The following is a 22,260-nucleotide window of genomic DNA, read 5'->3' on the forward strand; positions in this document are numbered from 1 at the left end:
TTCCTGGTGTTTTTTCCCATCAAAACTGAGATAAATTGATATATTTACCTGACCATTACTTTGAGTGTTTTTCGAAGTACGCACAGCGTTTTTATTCTACTGAAAACATCATCAGTTGATTTATTATTTTGTTATTCCGAGTAAAAAAAAAAAGAACTGAAATCATATTACGTGAATATGAGAAAACATTCACTTATTATCTTTGTTAAAGTTTTTGTTTTACTATAAAATTATCTTACTCTAACCAAAATCTTGCACCACATTTTAAATCAAATACAGGTAACATTTGACTTACGACCAGGATCGGTTCTGACCAACTGGTCGTACAATGGCGGTGTGTTCTGTCGAGACTGTATTTACAATAGTTGCTGAGTGTAGTGTTAAATAGCTGTGCTGGCCGGTGTTATGCCAAGAAATGCATCCCTGCCGAGATTTGCATCCCCTAGCTACTAAAACCACTTTTACCTCGTTTTATCTCACTTTTATATCACTTTTCGTGAATTTAATGGCGAACATATGACCAAAACCACTTCATCTTGCATTTGTTGGGAATGTAATACAACTTAAACCATTCCGTCTTTGTATTTGTTGGAACAGTAATGCACATCGTATACGAATCACTTTTGAGGAGGTAACATGTTTATTTTGCCTTTTTCTATTCAAATAGCTCGTATTAAAACTGTTATGCACTCTACCATAAAGCTTATTTCAGCATAATAAGCTTTACGGTAGAGTGCATAACAGTTCTCAAAAGTAATTTATATACGGTGTGCATTACCGTTCGATTACATTCACAACAAATACAAAGACGGAGTGGTTTAACTTGTAATACATTCCCAACAAATGCAAGACGGAGTGGTTTTGGTTATATGTTTGCCATTACATTCCCGAAAAGTGATATAAAAGTGAGATAAAACGAGGTAGTTATAGTAGCGAGGGGAAATCTCGGCAGGGATGCATTTCTCGGCATAACACCGGCTTGCTGCAAAAATTCTCGTATTTGTTATCGAGTACTATGTGCTTCGGTGACAGACAATAAATTGAAAAAAAAAAGCATCTGCTGGAAAAAATTAGGAGTCCATTAAAAAAACAACATCTGATGGCCAGGTGGACATAGGTCGAGCAGATCGTGAGAAGGCAGCTACCTATGTATTATAATTCTGGTGTGATCAACCACAACAATTTCATTAGGTATTGATGCTGACCTGTATATTTCTTTGTGTGGTGTAATACATCTACTGAATAGGTTCCGAATCATTTTCTTGACAATTTGATGTAGTTGCATAATACTGTAAACACAGGATTGCACTTTTAACAACAGAATTTTTTTTTATTTTTGTTGACGTCTTTTCAAGTAGTACATTTTGTACCATCACCTGCCGTCTACTTCCCTTATGCTTTGTTTGTCTTCTGCTTGGACAAATCAACATGTAATAGACGCTCATTTAGTGGTTGGAAACATGCTGCTTCTGCTTATAGATTGCACAATTACAAAACCATCTAAACTGTTTTCCTTCCCTGCAGGGCCGTAATGGGACTGGACAAAGAATCAGACGTGGTCCACATTGAGACGCGAGTGGACAAAGGCCGTGAGCGCTACATGGCTTGGGATGAACCATCCCACACACACACACACACACACACATACACACACCAGACGAAGCTGGAGAGTCGCTCCTTCACGTCATGCTTCCTGGAGCACAATGAAGCAAAAAAGATCCCGCAAATAAAAACCGCCAGAAAAAAAGCATTTCTGGGCGTTGATGGATGTTTCTTCTACTTAATACGTCCCTTGCGTGTCTCCCTTCTAAGCCGTGCACCGCTCTAATGTGCAGTGATTGCCATGGCAAGCTTTGTCTTTGTTGGGGGAATGCTTACAATCCACAAGTGGTTCAATGTTTATTCTGTAAATGGCAATAGCATTGTTCACCGTACTGAGCGTTTAATTAACATCCCCAGCTGAACGGGGACTAAGTGCAGCGAGTAAGTAGTTACTGGGCTTTTCTTTTTCCTCTAGTTTGTTAAAAGCAACATTCACTTAAGGTGAAGTCATTATTTTGCTCAATCTCAGTTTCATGCACATTGTTATCCGACGTACAATTATAAGGACAGATGCTATTATTATGCCCACAGCAACCGGTTACTAGCGATGCGTGATTGGTCCGTGTCAAGTGAGGCACAGTCTTACCTGTCAACCCTAGGTGACTCAAATGTGAAAAAGTCAAGATAAAATGTTAATTTTCCAGGTTCAAAAAGTATGAAAATCAAGGTCTATCTTAAAAAATGTATTAGACCAAATCTATCTGCACAGACCTTTCATGCTTAATTTCCATGAGTGCACGCTAAATATAATCATATCCAAAGTAAACTTAACAAAGGCAGAATTATTTTTTAAGCATATTCACAAAGAACTATGAGATGAAGAATTAACATACCCACAACAAAAGAGTTAAAGTGGAGAGTCATGTTGTTGCACTCGAGTCACGATTTCTGTTCAACCTGTGCAGGTCTAGAAGAACAGCAGGACATCATTGTGTTGTCTCTTAAAGGCACAGCAGGTTTAGGAGCGGGGACATCTGAAAAGTAGGCAAAACAAGTATGATTAATAGAAAATTGTTAACATTTCGTAATTCAATTTCTTTAAAATATTTTGGGAAAAACAGTCGTATAAAATTACAGGTGCAGAGTGGGGCATTCATTTCTCAGTCTCACTGTCAGGGGGCAAAGTGAGAACTGATTCATCGGCATAGTTGATGTAAATCTGAACAAGTGCTAGTCTCTTCTTAGTATTTATACGGTAAATTTAAAAAAAAAAATGTAATTTTTAAAAGGGAATACCAAAATTGCGCAACTAAAATAAAGAGAATGTTGACACTAATTAGATATAACAATTTTTCTATGCTTTTGAAATATTTTTTGCCCAGCAGCACACTCCAATTACAGGGTGTCAAACTTCTTCCATTCACATGGTGATGATATAACCCAAATTACGGAATTCCAATGAAGTCCAAAAAAAGGTTTATTGAAAATACTAAAATACCAGAAAAAACACAAAAGTATGTTGCACTGGAGTGTTTGAGTTTATCTCAACAATACAGACAAATCGTTCAAACATACTACAATCATATAATATGTGTTAGACGATGACCCAAATGTCTACTGTTGACGAAGCTCATAATCAGGTTTAGCAGAGAAAAAGCAAATTTTCGGGTTATAGTTTCGAAGTTTACCACGCACAGGAAAATGACATGTGGCAGTTTTAAGCATTAAAAGAGAACATAGTTTTCAGTTCTGAATAAGACAGAAGCTTCTGATCTACAAGATGTTCACGTTTGTTTTCACCTTAGGAATAGAAGCAAATTTGTTTCCGAATCACAAGAAGATGAAACCTTTGTTAATCAATGAAGAATACAATGCTGGTTTTGAGCATGGAAGAAGGTGGTTTTTCTGAAGGTGACTACATCAGTTTTCAGAAAAAAAATTAGTTACCAACTCCTAGTCCACAAGATTATTGCTTGTTTTCACCGTAGTAGGAGACACTAAAAGAAGACAAAATAGGGTATGAAGCACAGGTGATGCAATGTTGGAACGTCTTTGGTTGAGTGAGTCATAAATCAAGAACAACCTGTACTCGCCCAAAAATGAACATGCTGTTTGAGATATTCTGCAAATTCTCAATAGACAGTCCACCCCTGAGCAAGATAAATCACAGTCCTGTTTACAAGTTTTACATGAACCTAATATTTTATTTTTTGTACAAGCACTTGGCGGAATTCCTAAATATAGCCTTTGTATCGTGAGACAGATATGCTAACTCCAGTGTCCTCTGCTGTAACATTTTATTTCAATTTTTAAATTACCTTTTTTAAAAACATAATGAACTACAAGCACAGTTTCTGTTGCATCTCTTGCGCATACAAGTGTGACTTGTAGCAAAATGTGTGTACCGTATTTTACGCACTATAAGGCGCACGAGATTAGCAGGGGCACCTCCCAAAAATAGTGTTTGGTCATATATTAATCATGCAAAAGGTGCACTGGACTGTTTGGCACATGGAATTAAAACTACGGTAAGAGGAACGTCTTTTTAGAGTACAAGCATTCCACATATATATTCGTGCAATGATTAATCCGTCGAAAAACGTCACCGATCAAAATTGCAAAACATTGTATGCAATGGGGGCAGCATGGCGGCGCAGTGGTTAGCGCGTATGCGGCACAGTTCTGAGGTCATGGGTTCAAATCCAGCTGCCACCCTTCCTGTGCGGAGTTTGCATGTTCCTCCGGGCACTCCGGTGTCCTCCCACATTCCAAAAACATGCATGTCAGGTTAATTGGCCGGTCAAAATTGTCCCTGGTGTGAATGAGCGAGAGAATTGCCTGTCCCTGTGTGCACTGCGACTGGCTGGCAACCAGTTCAGGGTCTCCCCTGCCCACTGCCCGAAGATGGCTGGGATAAATCTCAGCCGTCAAAATGAACGTCAAATGATATATGTACTTAAATTTTTTTGCAGACCTGCAGATTCTGAGTGCTCGTTGATAGTAATCCAAGGAAAAAAAGTGTATCTTTCCAAAGGTAAGGGTGGGAAAAATGAATATCCATTATTGTCCGCCGTGTCCACAAAAACTCACCTTTACCGGTCCCCACTTTCCTATCAGCCCGCGTTTGCTCCACCCCTCTTTTTAATTTGCTCGTGCAGAATAAGTGTCTCAAATAAATACAAATAAATACATTACAAAAATATACAGTTGCAAATACATATTACACATATTTACAAAGAAAGACGGTACATCGAGAGAGTTTTCAAAGCTTTAATAATAATAATATAACTTTCATCCTAAACCGTGCCTTTGGGAGGTAGGCTCACGCTACTAAAAACATGCTCGCATGCCAGTACATTAGTCTGTTAAGGAAATAATTGCCGCATTCGTATTCTGTCCTTGAGGTGATGTCAACTGTGGTTCCAGATTTGTGTACTATCTAGAGTCAACTGTGGCTCTAGAATCGATTTTTGCGATCGGGAGATGGAATAAGAGCTTGCTCTGTCCACTCCACGCATCGACCTGGTATTGCAGTACCTCCTGGAATGGTTCATTCGCACCGATCGCTGCTTGGCTCTATGGCTAGGACCTTGACTCAGCCTCTTGGCTGAGAGCCAGTGTCTCGACCTCTTGGCTTTGTAGCGTATTGTGATTTGACCGATAACGGATAATGGATAATGGATAATTGATAAAGAATATAGAACAATAAACCTTACAAATCCCTTTCTCCTTGTTAATGACATCTAAGTTGTCTTTCTCAATGTCGGAACGAAATCTAATTGTGATGACGTCTTCCCACGCTCCCTTACTTCAATATGCCCCAGCAATGTGTCCGTTTGCTTATGACCTGGAAGCTGCGTCATGAGCCTTAGGTTGTGCAATTTGCACGATGAGGGTATGTTTACGCTCAGAAGTTGTGATATTCCTTGGCGCATATATTCCATCGGTCTAAATCATACCTTATGTACTCGAGCGCGGCCGTTCAAAAAGTTACATAAATTGGCCGCATCTCTGAATAAGCCGCAGGGTTGAAAATTTGGGAAAAAAGTAGCGGCTTATAGTCCGGAATTTACAGTAATAATAATAAATGCAAAGCATGACGAGAGAAACAACTTTTTGGTGTATCTGATTATGAATCGGATTTTGAGTTTTTGATATATTCAATATATTTTCAGGACCAAATCTCAGTTTTCTCCAATCTTTGACATTTGTTTCTGGCTCTTAGAGAAAAAATAATGTGAAAATGAGATCAATTCTAATGCCTATATTATCTGTATCACGAGTGGTCTCGTGATGAAATGTCAGGGCTCTCTTAGCTGTGACTTGGGTTCAATTACTCTAGCATACAAAGCTTTGCGATTCTAGTCTGCAATGTATTTTGATTGATTAATCATTGCACAAGTACTTAAGTATACCGTAATACCTCATTAGTAACGCATACATATAATTACTGTATGCCTTTTCAATCTTATTCACCGTTTTTTGCAGTGTATAAGAAGCCTTTTCACATTTCTGGCCAATTTAGGATTTGGAGGTGTGCGTTATAATCTGTTCATCCAGGAAGAAACAAACTGTGAAGACTTAAAGTGACCAAATACAGTAACCTACTCCAGATTGATTTCCTTTGACTTTGTCTTTACAGGCGCTGAGTACGTGAAGTGCAGAGCCCAGCGGTGCACGGAGGCCAACAAGCAGTACCTCTTCCCAGGACACGTGGACACCAATTCACTGGTCGTGCAAGATGAATACGTTTTCACTCAGGTCTGCGTGGCCATAAATTACTTTGTCCTTTTTTACTGTGCTCCAAGGTCATATTTGCCTTTTCCCTACCCATGTTTGCTTTCCAGCTCGCTTCAATTCATGCTTTTCTATCAAAATTCTCATAATGGCTTCCTGAAACACACCTGTTCCCCAACTTGTGCTTTTGATTATGTTTCTACTCGTCGAGGCAAGGTAGAGCGTGTTGCTGCACACAAAAAAAGTGTTTCAAAAAACTGAGAGTCGGAAAGAAAATGAGCTGTGAATAAAGCGTGCGGTGTCCTTAATGCCAATTAGAAAGCCGCCATCAGGGCCATTATTAGAATTACATTTTCTAAATTGCCTGCGCTCTCATTGATTTCCACCCGCCGCTCTGCTGTTCTGCTCTTTGCCACCTTGGTGCATTAAATTGCCAATGTTTTGCAGAAACTAAGATAAAGACAAATACAAATGCAGGGCCATGCTTTTGCATATTTTAGAGACCGAGTCTCATTTGTTTACTTGTCGAAGACAGCGGAAAAGTGGATTTTGCGAGATCGTTTTAAATCACAATTTAGACTAGTGGAATCTCTTAAGTCTCCACCAATACCAAGCACTGATACCACTGTCACTTTTGAATGAGCACCTCCACCCCCCATCCAATTGTACATATAATTCAAGTGTCATATATCCCAATATTTCTGGTTTCTATTTTCAAAAACCCTTTCAACCAAGAAAGATATGCAGATATTGGTTTATAAATGAATTTAACATCCATCTGTTTACTAGCACCAGTATTTTACCCCTGAATCACTTTTAAAGGTATCCCCAAACAGATTCTCTATCCAAGTAGGCACAGAACATGTTGTGTTCCTCCCCACAATGAAGCAAATACATTACAAAACATTCTACGCTCCAGGGGACTCCAGAAAATTTGTCGCAAAGTTGATCGATCCGGCTTGGTTTATCTAAGGCTGTGATGTCATTGAAGGAACTCAGCTTGTTTCAAAATGCTGAATCCCATTAACATAGCATGTAAGGCAGCTCCGAAACAAATAACAACTGTAGTGAACAGCTATTGCATACTGATCATTTCTGCTTAGATAAATCAGAACTTTGTCGCCGGGGTCCTTGTGACTGTTTTTTTGGGTGTTGCGAGCTTCGGCCTCCAAAAGCTGCATGGGGTAAGTTTACCTGCTGACGTTACAGCATGAGTTGCTTATTTGCCCTTGGCTCCTTGGTTGCTTAATGTGGCTTTCCGTTTGTGTTTGTTGCCGCGTGTCTTGTTAATATTATTTTCTCCAGCTAGCTCCCAACGAGCGTCAGGGCTGCTGAGGACAAACTTTTGTCTGCTTCTGGCTGGGACTCGTTGGCTGCCGACGGAGTGTTGTTTGACCAGCAAGCCTGGGGTTAGCGCCAATTTTGCTGTTTCCCTTAGTTTATTCCCGGGAACCTTCGTGTTTGCCGCTTTCTTTTGCTACTTTTCTTTGCCGCTTTTCGTTGCAGATTTTTGCTGGTTATATTGACTGCTCACTACATGCTTTTTAGTCAGCCAGACGTGTGTTTTTCCCCCAAGGCTGCAGCCACCCCTCGTTGATCGGTCCCCTTTGGGTGACTTTCTGCGTGTTATTTTTGCTAGTTAGCTGTTTTTTAACTAAATGCCTTTTGTTGTACCATAACTGCATGCACCTGCAGGAAAACACCTTGTAACCTCTCTTTAACTAATTAACACATACAAACTTATACTGGATTACCTTTATTAATTAGTCCCAAATTCTTAAACATGCAACATGTAAGGAAATAGTACATGGTTTTTATATTGATGTATTTCAACCAATGAGTGCCAACCAAAATCAAACAAAACAGGAAAGCCCTTGGCAGCCCCAACGGTAATGGGGAGCTAGCCAGACAAAATTATACCAAATGCAGCACACGCGGTGAAAAACCCAAACGAAAAGCCAAAATCATCTACCTCCAAGAATAAATCAATGGTAGCAATGGCTGTTCACTTCATTAGCTGTCTGTTTCGGGGGTCGCCATACATTATGTGTTAATGGGATTCACCATTTGGAAAGTGTCGTTTTCCTTAAATGACGCCAAAGCTCTACAGTTAATATGGGAGATGGGTCACCTTTAAGACAATATTTCTCGAGTTCCCCGGTGCGTGAAATGTTTTAAATGTATTTGCATAATTGTGTGGCAGGACCACTACACATTCTTCGTCTGATTAAAATAAAAAATCTATTTGTTAATATCTTTAAATATCTTAATAAAAATAGGGTCATATTACAATTGTATTTATTTATCTAGCCACAGATATAATAATTTGATACGAAACCGTGCTGCAAAAAGGAGTCCATTACTAGCCAGTGACCCATTTTTACCCTATTTGCGGACTTGATTGGGAAAAAATAAATATAGGGCGTTTCAGAAACGCTCATTTAATATAATTCCATTAGACGAGATTGTGAATATGGTGCCGGATGTGGCCCCCGCCGACTTTCTGGTGACTTTCATTGCCATTATGGGGAGGGGAGTGAGGGTTTTGCAGTTGGATTTAACTTGACAAAGAGTAATGAGGTTATTGATTGGAGCTACAACCAAATAAGCAGTCTTCAACACATCCGCGTTCCCGCGGGACGAGAAGGAACGCTCGAGTGCAACATCCTCAAAAACGCCGCCTTAGAAAAGGCAACTCATTGATTTTCCATAGATTATTCCATTAGAGCCCTAATGTAGTGTGTAGAGGGGACAAACACCATCCTTCTACTTGATTGGAAAATAAGCAAGCAGGCCAGCGTAGGCCCGGGGCCTTAAGTGGACGGGAACGCGCCAGTGCATTAAGGTCCTCCAGCCTCCTTTTAGATATAGTCAAAATCGTTATCGGGACCTCTTTACTTTAATTGAGGTAATGATGAGCATTTTTATGTTGTCATTGCATTTTTTGCACACACTTGACATTGTGAGAAGAGGCAGTCCCGAATACAGTGGTACCTCTTAATTAGAGATAAATCCGTTCCAGGATCATGCTCCTAGCTTAAATCGCTGGTGTAACGAGCAGATTTTCCAATATGAAAATTAAAAACTAATGTGCCCATTTCCAACCTTCAAACAGCATCAAAGTGAACTCATGTTTACTAAAAACATATTCAAATAATAATACAAAAAAGGAATAAAGTAAAAAGATATGGTGACATTATTAATTAAAATGTGAGTTTATTATGAGCACTTACTGCGGAAGCAGTCGTTTTGCTAAAAATTGCGTGTGAGTAAGGGCGGGGATTTTTTTAGGGGGAGTGGGCGCGTTTGCAACCAAGACTTATATGTGTTCCAGTATTTTTGTACATTTTTTTAATCATTTTAAATTGTATATGCCGAATAATAATTTTCATGCGAAAAAAAACGAAAACATTGGCGCAGATTGACAAGTAAGAGAATGCAATGTACCTTTAAATGAAAATTCCAACAAAAATGTTGACAAAACTATTTTCTTATTTTATTTTTGGACACGCTGATCCTGGCATTGAGTATTCACGAGCAGTGAGCGGTCTCTAGTGGTAGCCGCTGGGACTGCTCATGGACTGGATTTTTTTCTTATAGCGAGAACGTTTTTTGTTTCAAACAAAACTCAAATACCAAAATTCTCGTGTTTATGGGTACTTGTTTAAATAGGTACCAAAGTACAGTGAGCCTCCTTCATGAGATTCTTTCCGCATCGCGTCCTTGTTTTGCAGCTTCTTGGTTGCCTGAAAATTCTTTCACATATCTCTCAAAAGAAATGAAAAAAAAAAGACCTACAGACATCCCATTTCAGTTTTCTATCAAACAGCCTCCCTAGAAATGAACACAAAGTCACATTCATGTTCTGTCAGGTTACCCAGTAAGGACATGAAAAGTGTTTCTGTCAAAAGTTGAGCAATGCTACAGCTGCCCCAGTTGTTATCAAAACGTTGAAAGAAATCTTCGTTTTATTTACTCATTCTATCGAGTTTTGCCTCCTCTTTCCGCCACTCTCAACTGTCAAAGTCTCTTTCTGGCTCAAAGGCGCATATTGCTGAAGGGGTTTGTCAATTTCCTCCAGGAAAGCCTTGTGAGCGTCCTCACTTTGCAATCTCGCCTTTGCTGCGCATTGTACCGATTGCCTGTGGGCAAATATTGGTAAAATCATTCCTCCCAGGGGGGCTGTGCCACTCACCGAGACTCTCTGAACACAAATAAAGGCTGCTTACAGGGGCGAAAACCTGACATGTTAAAATGCTAAAAAAAAATTATATATATCCATCCATTATCTGCACCGCTTTTCCTCAGTAGGGTCGCGGCGGTGCTGAAGCCCATCCCAGCTGTCTTCGGCAATGGGTAGGGGACACCCTGAACTGATTGCCAGCCAGTCGCAGGGTACACAGAGACAGGCAACTCATTCGCTCATTCACACCTACGGACAGTTTGGACCGGCAAATTAACCTGACATGCATGTTTTTGGAGTGTGGGAGGGAACCGGGGTGCCCGGAAGAAACCCACGCAAGCACGGGGAGAACATGCAAACTCCGCACAGGAAGGCTGGTAGCTGGTTTGATCCCATGACCTCAGAACTGTGCCGCAGACGCACTAACCACTCAACCACTGTGCCGCCCTAACAATATAGTAAAATAAATCATATTTCATGCAGTTTTTAACGAAAATAATTTGTTAAAGTAAAATTGTCATTGGTATTATATCATCAAAGTTTTGCTGTACGCTTAGCTATAGAAGTAGTAAAGTACGTAAGAATAATCATAATGAATCCTTGTAAATTGTGTACACACAGGCACGGGGAGAACGTGCAAACTCCACACAGGTTCAATCTCATGACTTCAGAACTCTGCCATGGATGTGCTATCCACACATCCATTGTGCCGCCCTAACAATATACAGTATATTAGATAATATTTCAAGCAGTTTTCAAGTAAAGAAAATTGTCAGTTTTGCTGCACGCTTAGGTATAGAAGTAGGAAAGTAAGTATGAATAATCATAGTAAATTGTGTTTTGCTGCATGCAGATCATTTTGTTTGATTTACTATAACTTATTTTTTTTTGTTATTTTAACCCCCAAAAAATCATGAAATCAAACATAAAATAAGAAATGATTATATATATTAAAACAATTATTGGGACAGACTATTATACCATCACAGTTTAGTACTACCCAAACATTATTTGGGTGAATTTGATTCAACATTTCAAAAATTAAAAAGATTAGCAAACAATAAGTATGCATCACATTATCATCCAAACATCTTCTCTTGAGTAAGACAGGAGGAAGATGCATGTCTGAAAAGTGCTTTACAGTTTTGATTCGATTCAGTTGCGGTCGTGAGGTTCCAGTGATGCTCGTTCCTTTGCTTTTTGTTACCAAGGTAACCAAGTCGGGGAGAGCCAGTTACTTTGCGTCCTACATGAGAGAGCCATTCAAGCGCATGCAGTTACCAAAATATTGTCTGCCAAAGGTATGTATTTAATAAGTGTTAGATTATCGACATTACCCTGATGTATTATATCAATTGTCCAAAATAATAGAAAAAAACTTTGGAGCTGTATATTGAAAAAGCAAACTTAACATTCAGCGCACCTTTTAACAAGGACAAATGAAAAGACATAGCGGAAGTTGAACAACAAAAATCAAATATATTTAGTTTCCCATTAGTTCTGCATACACAGAAGAATACCTTTTTATGACTCTGAGATGTATTTTGAACTGACAAAACTAAAAATGTTGATGCATTCAACGTGCCTTATTCAAGGAATTGGGGGTTGTTTTGTCAACTCCACTTCTTTCAGAAGCTTTAAAACAGCTTTGTGTTTCATACCAAAACATTGGAAATGTTGGGATGTCCTTGACCAAAGGTGAACAGACTTTCTGCTGTCAGTAAAAACCTAGTTTTGTATGAAGAAATATTCCCACCATATACATAGGACCCTTGCTTGGTACATATGTAAGGACCTCTAAAGGGACCATTGAGAGAATGAGATGGAGCACAAAAAGCAAACATAAGAAGATTCAAATGTTTAAAACACAATATGTTTAAAAATATGTGCAATAAATGGTCAGAGTAGAAGAGTCCATACTACATTAAATAAAGACTGAGACGCCATGTAACGTTATTCAAAATGGATGGGTATGTTGCTAGTATTAAGTGTAAAGAGACACTCTTTCTGTTGCTCTTGAAGCTTTCACAACTTTAGGTGACCCTGAACCCCTAATGCCCCCCGATAAGCAAGTTGCTGTTGCCGCTATCGGTGTGTGAGTGTGTTTGTCTGAATGGGTAAGTGTGCAGCATATTGTAAAGCAATTTGGGAGGTCTTCATTGACTTGAAAAGCGCTATATGAATGCAGACAATTTTTCATCTACCATTTAAAAGTTACCTACTGTTTGTTTGGCGTTGACTAGCTTGCACAGTAGCATTACCAAGCTAATATCTATGCCACAGTGATGCTAATTATCTAAAATGATGCATTGTGTCGTCTAGTGTTTTTCAAACAATTCTATAGTTCGAGGAACTAAACAACTTGAATATAAACACACTTAAAGACAGATTAACAATGCAAATCTCAAATTAAGGCGGAATTATTACCAAACCAAATCACCTGTATTACCCCCTAAGCCGCTGTGACCACAAATACAGAATTTAGAGTCAAATGTGCAAAACGTTTTATCTAAAAAAAAAAAAATCAAACTTTGGGAACGTTATACACATGGTGTGGGGTGATACGTGTAAGAGACAGGGTCGAATGTCCTAACAACAGTATTGTGAGTGTGACGTCATGGGACAATGGCGGAAGTTCAATACAGTTCACTTGAGCATTTGCCTCATTATTATAATACAACTCATACACACTACCAACACATTTACATGTATTAGTGCATGATATGCTTTATAATTGATCAGACAAAGATATCGCTGACGACAGTCGCCAAACATCGAATACGACATCTCTTTACTGAAATAGTCCAAAACCCTTGCATGGATGATTTAGGATACAGTGATTCTTAAAGTCTAATGCACAGAGCCGAGGAATATCTTAGGCAATTGTATTCAAATATGAAATGCGTCAAGAGTGGACTTTGTCAGATGCTCCTATTTCTGAGAATTTATCTAATCTACTGTGACATGAAAAAGGGTGCCTTGGCTCCAAAAAGGTTGGGAAACACTGGCTTAAGCTATGCTCTCTCTTACTTTCAATGGCTGACATATTTTTTTTCTCTATTTAACCTATTCCAAGTTAATTTGAGATCTGTTAAATTTTGACAAGAGAGCAGAACGCAATATGAACAATGTTACAGTGCCCTCTCTTGTTGATGGATTACATTTTTGATTTTTCATTTTGCTAATGCTACTACAAGGATTCAAAGTTCTTGTGGACTCTGCACAGGACATGCATATCATCAGCACAGATGAGAAGCAAGTGTTTGCGGCAGTCCAGGAATGGAACCAGAATCATACCTACAGCCTATACATCTCTGACTCGTCTGGAGTCTACTTCACCCTCTCTCTGGAAAATCTAAGGACCACCAGGGGACCCACTGGAAACCTACTAGTCGACATCTATAAGGTTTTTTTTGTTGTTAACAGGAACAGAGAGCTGTTACTTAGCTGTGACATTTTAATGTTGTCAATTACAGTGGTGCAACATTTGGGATACACTTATTATTTACTCGATTATGCTTAACTAACTACTGCAAATGCTAGCACATTTGTACGGCTACTGCTGCAAAACAAAACAGGTGAAAAGTGTTTTTTGATAATGTTCAGGCAAGCAGCCAAGTTTGTGACCATTTTTTACAACGCAGCAGCAACACCAGGTACTTGTTGAAACAATTCCAATGATTGCACATTTTGAATGCTTAGGCGGTGTCACAGCTGGAAGCAGAGATGATACAGTACAACAAAGGGCGAGCAGCCAAAAAGCAGATAACTAGCATAAAAACACATGGAGAGTCGCCAACAGGGGGTTGACTGGGACGATCAACAAAAAGTGTCTGCAGCCTCTGTAGAAAAATGCGAGACTGGCCAACCAAAAAACACGCAGTCAGGCTAACCGGCAACCAACAATGAAAAGCAGGAACGTCTATGGCGACAAATGCAAAGCCAGGCAGGAGAACCAAAGGACAAAGCGAAACCACTACTAATGCCAGGCTAGCCAATCAAAAAACATACGGTGAAAAGCAAGGCTAACCAGGAACCAACATCAAAAATTGGCAAAGTTATGGCTGCAAACACGAAGCCGGCCAGGAATTAATCGAGGGATATGGCAAAATCAGCGCTACTGCCAGGCTAGCTGGCCTAACAACACACAATGGAAAATCAACGTCCGCCAACCCTAAAAAAAACAAAACAGGAAAGCCCTTGTCAGCCCCGACGCTAACAGGGAACTAGTCTTATAGGAATAATTACACGGGTCGAAAAACACAAAAAAAAGAAGCCACAAGCAGTAATGAGAGGTATGAAATGGCTTTTCACTATAATCATGGTCTGTTCCAGAGCCTGCCTCACATGTTGTTTTAGTTCGCCATTTTGAAAGTTTTGTTGTTCCCTCGATGATGTCACAGCTCGACAGCAAACAAGTCAGATGGGTCCGCTTTGATACAAAATTTCTCAAGTCTCTGCCGCCCGGAATATTTTGCAACACATTTGCCTAGTACTGGGGAGGAATCTTACATGTTTTGTGAAGAATTGAATATAACAAAATCTGTTAGAAAATACCTTTGAATGATTTACTTAATGGAGACAAAGCACAAAATGGTGTGTCCAGGTGGAGGGCATAAATGGCATGTATCTGGCAAACAAGCTTGTAGACAACCGCATCAAGACGTTCATCACCTACAACAAAGGACAAACATGGGCCCTGCTGCAAGCGCCAGCTACTGACATAGCCGGGAACAATATCCCCTGTGTGACGGTAAGTCAGCTGATGCGTAGGTGTTCGTCATATATCATGCCGTGCACGTTTTGACCTCATCCACTGCACTTTGATTTACGGCCGAAATTTGCGGCGGTCGGCGCTTCAGTCTCGCCATTTTCAGCCACGCTAAATGACCAACAGAAAAATTCGGGCGGCGGAATAGTTTTATTATTCGTGTAAGTCACGGCGTGTCATTAGGTGTCGTTTCAGGGGGCAGACTTTCCATTAACCTGCGTGACTTCAATTCTACAATTGTAGTCATGTCGGACTAATGAATGTTAGATTACGCTGAATTATTTTATGTAGATGTGGTGTCAGTGAGTCAGAAGGCATAAATTGTAAACATATTTCCTCATTACATATCAAATTGTTTGTTTGAATAGTGTGTGATTAACTGTTGTCATGTAGCGTGCTGGATATAGTGATGGGAGGATGTCCAGATTTTCTCTGACCCACTTGCTTTCAAGTTAAGATGTTTGTGAGCATAATCGTAAATACTGTTAGGTTTCACTGTAGTGCCATCGATATGACAACGAGTTAAACTAAGAAACAAGGCCTGGGAACCACATGGGACGTCTTATTTAGGCTTTAGTTTCTTTCTTCAGTTGGTGAAAACTGAAACTGAAACAATACAACACAGTGCATTAAAATATGTAGTAACAAATTCACAGAAAATAATGCGTACACTTTGCATCTTCCTGGACTAATAGTAAGACAGTTGTCTATACATAAAATAAACATTTTTTAAGGACGTATGGCATCGCCTTGTTTATACTTAAACGTGGATGGATACAGATTGGAGATGCAACCATCAACTCAGCCGTAGTGTGAGTCTTATTTACCATGTGAGTCCCATATAGGCTTTAGCGCAGAAAACCGAAAGGAAAACAATTTCACAATATTTTTTTAATCAAAATTTTGAAGAAACATGAAATATTTATGCAAACAAGTTTTATTGAAATTACAAGAGATTTAACTTTGTGATATACTTTAAACACATTGAATAATTTATTAAAGAAAAGTAATTACCTCATGGGAAACACATTCACTGTGAAACCAATCAAATGTTTAGCCATTGAGGATAAAAAGGGACACATGTTGCGTTATTTTACTCAAAATGTTTGTCCGTCATAGATAACCCGTAATACAGTGAAATATTAGGGTTGTCTAGAATATAAGTGGTTTATTTTGAAAATGTTTCAGTTGGTCCCTAATGTGAGCATTTTCAATACTGTTGTTTTACCCAATGTTAGTCAATGGTATGGTGCTCAATTTGACATAGAGCTGGGTTCATTTTGGGGGTTTCATTATTTTGTTAAACTTTTTTTGCTGCCTAAAGCAAATTCGGGTCAAACTACCTTAAATAGCAACTCTGTCCTTTTGGTTTCACGGAATTTAAGTATCTTTTGACCTAAAAGCTTAGTGAGTGCAGTGTGTTAACTTGGAAAGACTCAACCCAAAGTGTCATGGATGAATAATCCAGCAGTGATATGCTCCCTTTTAGAATTACTGCTGATTTATTGACACATTCCCACAAATGTACTGGTAGATATTTTTAACCCATGACCTATATTTTCTTTTATACTTTCTTTCTAGACCAAGCAGAGAAGATATATATTCGATACCTGTTTTACGATTTGCGTTGAGAATCAAATTGTTTAATGGTAATATTTAGAAAGTGTGTCAGCGCAATGACAAAAGTATAAAACAGAATCAATGTTACATACAAGTTGTATTTCATCTCCATCGATCCGAAGTTTATAAATATGCCATCCACCAGGGACCCAACTAATCCTTTAAATGCATAATTTTTAATTATTCACCGTATTTGTTTTACGTCCACAGAACATGGGCAAGATTATCAGCTTTTTTTGCAATAGAACCCTATGCTGAATGTGTTTTGCCTGGTTACCGCCAAAGGCCATTAGTCGGAAAAAGTTCATATTCTGGTTAACGAGGCAACAACACAGTGTCATTTGACCGCTAACGGTGTTAAATTGCTTACTAAAATAGTAGTCAAAGGTATGCTGTATGGAAAATTTAGTATTTTTCAACCAGTGTGCCGGGACACATGAGTATGACACCTTGTCTAGTGTGCAGCATGAAATTGCCCCTTATATGTATTTATTTTTAAATAAACAGGAATGAGCTTTATTTATTATTTTGTGTTGCGTTGTTCCAGTGATCAGCCGAGTAACTGTAAAATGTATCCATATGATTAAGTGGGAGAGAATGACTATAGTTATTTCAATATAATAATTGTATCTTAAATATTATTTTTGATATTTTCTAGAATATAAAACAACATAAAAAAACGTTAGTCTTGAGAACCATGTTAAACATACAATAAAATCCAAAATTACAACTAAGTAAAAATCTTGCACATACTTTTGCTGTTTTTTATCATTACTTCTACGAGGAAAAAAAAAAATGGGGTCGTTAAAAAAATGTTCCACTCGCGTACAATATTTGCACATTTTAAGTATTACTTTTTTGATTTTTCTAGAAGTAACAAGAAAAAAATATAGTATAACTGGTTCAATGTATCCTAAAATCCAATGTCAGAGAAAACTTACTCACCAAAATGAATAACCTGTATTACCACCTGAGCCACGGTGACCACAAATGATAAGAATAACTTTATACTTTGAAAACGGGAATTATTTTTTGAATATTTTTGAAGTAGATTGAGGAGAGATATTCTTTTTAATGAAAAAAGTGCACGTTAGCTCAAAAAAGGTTGGAGAACGTTTCGTTTTGAGTGTGTGAAGAAAAAAATGACCTAAAATATACAAATACTTAATCAAAAATGCTAAATTGTATCATATATTTTATGGCAGTAAAACATTATTTTGGTATGTGCTGTACTGTGTTAGTCTTTAAAAGACATGAAAAATCACTATGAGCTAGAGAATTTCTAATGCAATGCAATTTTTAGGACGGGTACCGTATTTTTTGCACTTTAAGGCACAAAAGGTTAATTGGCGCACCCTCAAAAAAGAGTCGCTTGTGAGTTTATTTGTGGACTATATTGTTCATGGAAAAAAACTGCAGTAAGAGCTAGCCTTGCATTAAAATAAGAACCATTCGTGTGCATTGATTGATCAGACAAAGTACATTGGTGATCACTAGTGCACAAATTGGATGCAACAGGAATCTGTATTGTAGTGTTCTCCCTCGATTATTCTGTCCATAAGACCACTTTGATAGCAGCCAATATTCCAAAGGCATTATTTTTTTCATTTTTCATGTCATTACCACACTGTATTAGTCACGGTACTATGTTATTGATGTTATTATTGGGTTGGGCTGCGAGAATATCTTGAGACAACAAACTGGGGGACAACTGAAACACAGTATTTTATTGCTGATTGGCAAATTCCTTACAAAATTCTGAACGGAATGAAGAAAAAGGCATTGTGGGAAGTAATTTGGTCATCCTGAAAGATATAAACATAGCATGGCCACATATAATTAACAACACTTGTTTTTTAGCATGCTTAGTATGAGCTCAGAAAAAGTTAAACACTTTCTGTTTTCTTGTCTCTCTAACATTTGTAAATGGTATTGTGACTAAGACCTTATGCCTTTTCACACACCATTATGACCCTAGTGGCCCAGTGGTTAGGGTTTAGAGCTCTTAACTGTTGTTATCCATGATCAATTGCTGTTTCTATCCTTGTTATATAATTATGATCAGTGATTGATAAAGACTGATAGATGATTCCGCAAATAAGAGTATCAATTTCCAATCAAATCAGTAGATAAGGAGCACCGAATAATAAGGCGCATGTTCATATTTCTGGCCGATTGAGGTTTTTTAGGGGTGCTTTATAGTCAGGGAAATAATAATATAATTCAGGGAAAAATCTGATATAAAATAAAAAAAATCCGAGCAATAGCTCAATATTACATTTCCCAATAGAATATGTTGTGTTCATGATCAACACGGCCGACTGTATGTTCTATAGTGTATCCCACCTCAGGCCATATTTCATGTTTCATTTTGCAGCAGCGATGGTCCTTAAACTGACCTCTAACCTCTTCCCCGCTCCTTTGCACTGTCTTCCTTAGCCTCCTTGACCTTATTCATGTTTTGCAATACGCCGTGTAAGAAGCGGAAATGATTTCCCATTTCTCAGCACGCATCCTCGGAGACCTTAATTACACGCTTGTTTGCGTTAAAAAAAATGCCGTCAATTTCCTTATTGTTTTTTTCCTCGTTTTCCCGAGAAACCACAAAAGTGTGTTTTTTGTCGTTTCCCTAAAAAAAGAGAACACTTTTCCCGAGTCGCTTCCGATTGATTGTGGACAAATGATACATAATAACGAGTGCATGTGATGATTCTGTTTATAATGTTGTTTCTTGACAGCCTTTTTGTTCACTTCATCTTCACCTGGAGATGTCAGAGAATCCTTACACGTCCGGACCCATCACAAGCAAGAAATCCGTACCTGGAATCATTGTCGCAACAGGTATACATACATTTTTTTTTTTTAACTTATTTCTTTATTTCGATTTTTTGATGAGGGTTTATTTTTGTGTTTCACTTATTGATAATGTATCCATTATCAGATGAGTCCACGAAATATAAATATGGTGTGTAGTTATCTTTAATTTAAGATAACAGGGAGCACACACTTGAATGAGGAAAAAAAATCTTGTTTTTTCTCTATTAAATCTGTTAACTTTATGTTTCAGTCAGAAACCCATTTTTTTTGTGTAACCTGCCTATGCAACATTGTAGATGACTACAAAACAAGGTGTTTGTGGGATATGCTCGAATCACAAAATTTCTGGATTGGAACCTTTGTAAATCTGATTAAACAATGACTATTTGAACATTTAATAAAGGCTGTCAGAGAATGTCTTTAAATCCCCTATGTAATGTTCATATTTCCAAACTAGACCAAATACATGTATTTTCTCAATGCATTTTTTAAAGGAACATTGTGTATTATTTAGCGCCTCCTAGTAGTGATTTTGTGTTATTATTCAAAAAACAATAGTATTGATTTAAATATGAGATGAACTATCATATAAACATATAATAATTAATAAGAAATTAGCATTTATATTACATAATACAAACCTCAGCGAAAGGGAGCTGACATGATATCACCATTTTCTTGCTCCATGTACCCAAAAAGGGTGTTTTGGTTACTTTGAGTGTTTGTAGTTTGCATCATCTCTCCTTATTTTTTTAGCACTAATTTTCGGTAGCACTCTAGTAGCTCAATGTCACACATCTTGTGGACGACAAGTTCACCCTGTCCCTTTAATAACGTACCGATTGTGAGGTGAGTCTACAAAATCTAAATATGCTGTGTAACAATCTCTAACGAAAAATCAGACAATTTTAATTGCAGCTAATAACAAGGAGCACACAGTTCATTGACTCTTAGAGAGGCATTATGTATTATTTAACGTTGACTAGTGATAAAACAAGCATCATTCATTTACAAAAACTGTATGGATTTAAATAATTTGAAAAAAAAAAAAAACATCCATCTATTATCTGCACGGCTTATCCGTAATAGGGTCGCAGCCCATCTCAGCTGTCCTCGGGCATTGGGCAGGGGACACCCTGAACTGGTTGCCAGCCAGTTGCAGGGCTCAAAGAGACAGACAACCATTCACTCGCTCATTCACACTAGGGACAATTTGGAGTGGCCAATTAACCTGACATGCATGTTTTTGGAAAGTGGGAGAAAACCGGAGTGCTCGGGGGAAACCCACTTAGGCACGGGGAGACCATGCAAACTCAACACGGGAAGGCTGCAGTAGTTGGACTTGAATCCTGAACCTCTGCACCGTAGGGCTGCGCACTAACAACCCAGCCGCCGTGCCACATGATCAATCATCATCATTGGTCAAAAAAATGTACATTTATTTTACTTACCATGAGTTTTACCTAAAGAGAGCTGGCATATTTGTCCGCCATATTGTCGCTACAGGTAACCAAAAAATTAAAAAGGCAGGGCCAAAAAAGGAAAGTCAGCGACATCTTGTGGTCAAATACTACTCAGTGTCATTTTGAAGCCTCATGCACATTTAACACCATCATCATGGCGAGTTTAGGGATCGACACGATTGGCTGCAGAAGACCGAAAGCGTTTCCATTGATACGATAAGAGAATTACAGTGTGTTCGAAAGGATCACGTGCTTCTGTTCAATCTGGATGTAACGATTAGGAACCTTGCTTGATTTCTGGGTAAAAAAAAATAGAAATGTCTTGAGTACTGTACAAAACAAATATTGAATAAAGTACCATCAAATCTCCTGGTTTGCTCCTGTAATAAATTGTATGAACATTGTTGGAATAAACATCAACTAATATGTCCTCCAGCAGGGCGTATGGAATGTTTTCAGGTGTCAGGAGTTTGATACGCCCCCTAACACGTGCTGCCAATATCTTATATGATTTATTTTTAAATTATCACCTTTTGCTTATGCTTTTAATTTTTATGTTTTTTTTATTGTAGATTATCTTGCACCACTTTTTTAATTGTCCATTTGTCAAGTTTCAGTGACAATATATTGTATTCCATTCAAAAGCAAAATGCAGATCACTAGCGGAATAGCACGCAGATGGCACCAAGTGCTAAAATGCACGCAAAGACAGGAGAAATACAAAAACATTTTGAACCCATATCTTTTTTGTGAGTCACTGCAAACAAATTGCATCAAAGATGTCTGATTATCTGTGAAATATTTTGAAAATACATGCACAGAAATGGAAATGAGTATTAACTGGTTAAGTAACTGCAGTTTTATTGTGCTGTTTATATTTTCTTTTTATTTTGATGCGGATCTATGTATGAAATCAGAGACCAAGGCGCACATAACACATGCAGAGCATACAGTAAACCTCCCGGGCAAGTCGAGTAGCATCGTTGAGTGTGTATAAGAACAAAGGAAAACTCCAGTGCTTTATGTATTCATTTCTTGGGCACCCTAACATCAGTATTGTAGAAAATAATGTTTGGATGTGAATTGCGATGAATACGATTGATTAAAACCATAATATTTTTACAACG

At 38.3% G+C, this 22,260-nt stretch overlaps 1 protein-coding gene and 1 pseudogene across 1 annotated transcript in view; both read left to right on the forward strand.

Annotated features, from left to right (window-relative positions):
- sorcs3b (sortilin related VPS10 domain containing receptor 3b) overlaps positions 1-22,260 on the forward strand; it is a 127,935-nt gene that overhangs the window by 56,117 nt on the left and 49,558 nt on the right. Inside the window, exons 6-11 of the mRNA XM_088350659.1 lie at positions 1,525-1,589; positions 6,185-6,303; positions 11,674-11,763; positions 13,689-13,868; positions 15,069-15,215; positions 19,592-19,694. Of these exons, the coding sequence (XP_088206785.1) occupies positions 1,525-1,589; positions 6,185-6,303; positions 11,674-11,763; positions 13,689-13,868; positions 15,069-15,215; positions 19,592-19,694 (704 nt within the window). The remainder of the gene's footprint in view (positions 1-1,524; positions 1,590-6,184; positions 6,304-11,673; positions 11,764-13,688; positions 13,869-15,068; positions 15,216-19,591; positions 19,695-22,260) is intronic.
- Positions 4,978-5,101, forward strand: LOC148353704 (U2 spliceosomal RNA; annotated as a pseudogene).

This window comes from Urocampus carinirostris, chromosome 13, assembly GCF_059441175.1.
Source record: "Urocampus carinirostris isolate Australia breed hairy pipefish chromosome 13, RoL_Ucar_1.0, whole genome shotgun sequence".
NCBI classification, from domain to species: domain Eukaryota; kingdom Metazoa; phylum Chordata; class Actinopteri; order Syngnathiformes; family Syngnathidae; genus Urocampus; species Urocampus carinirostris.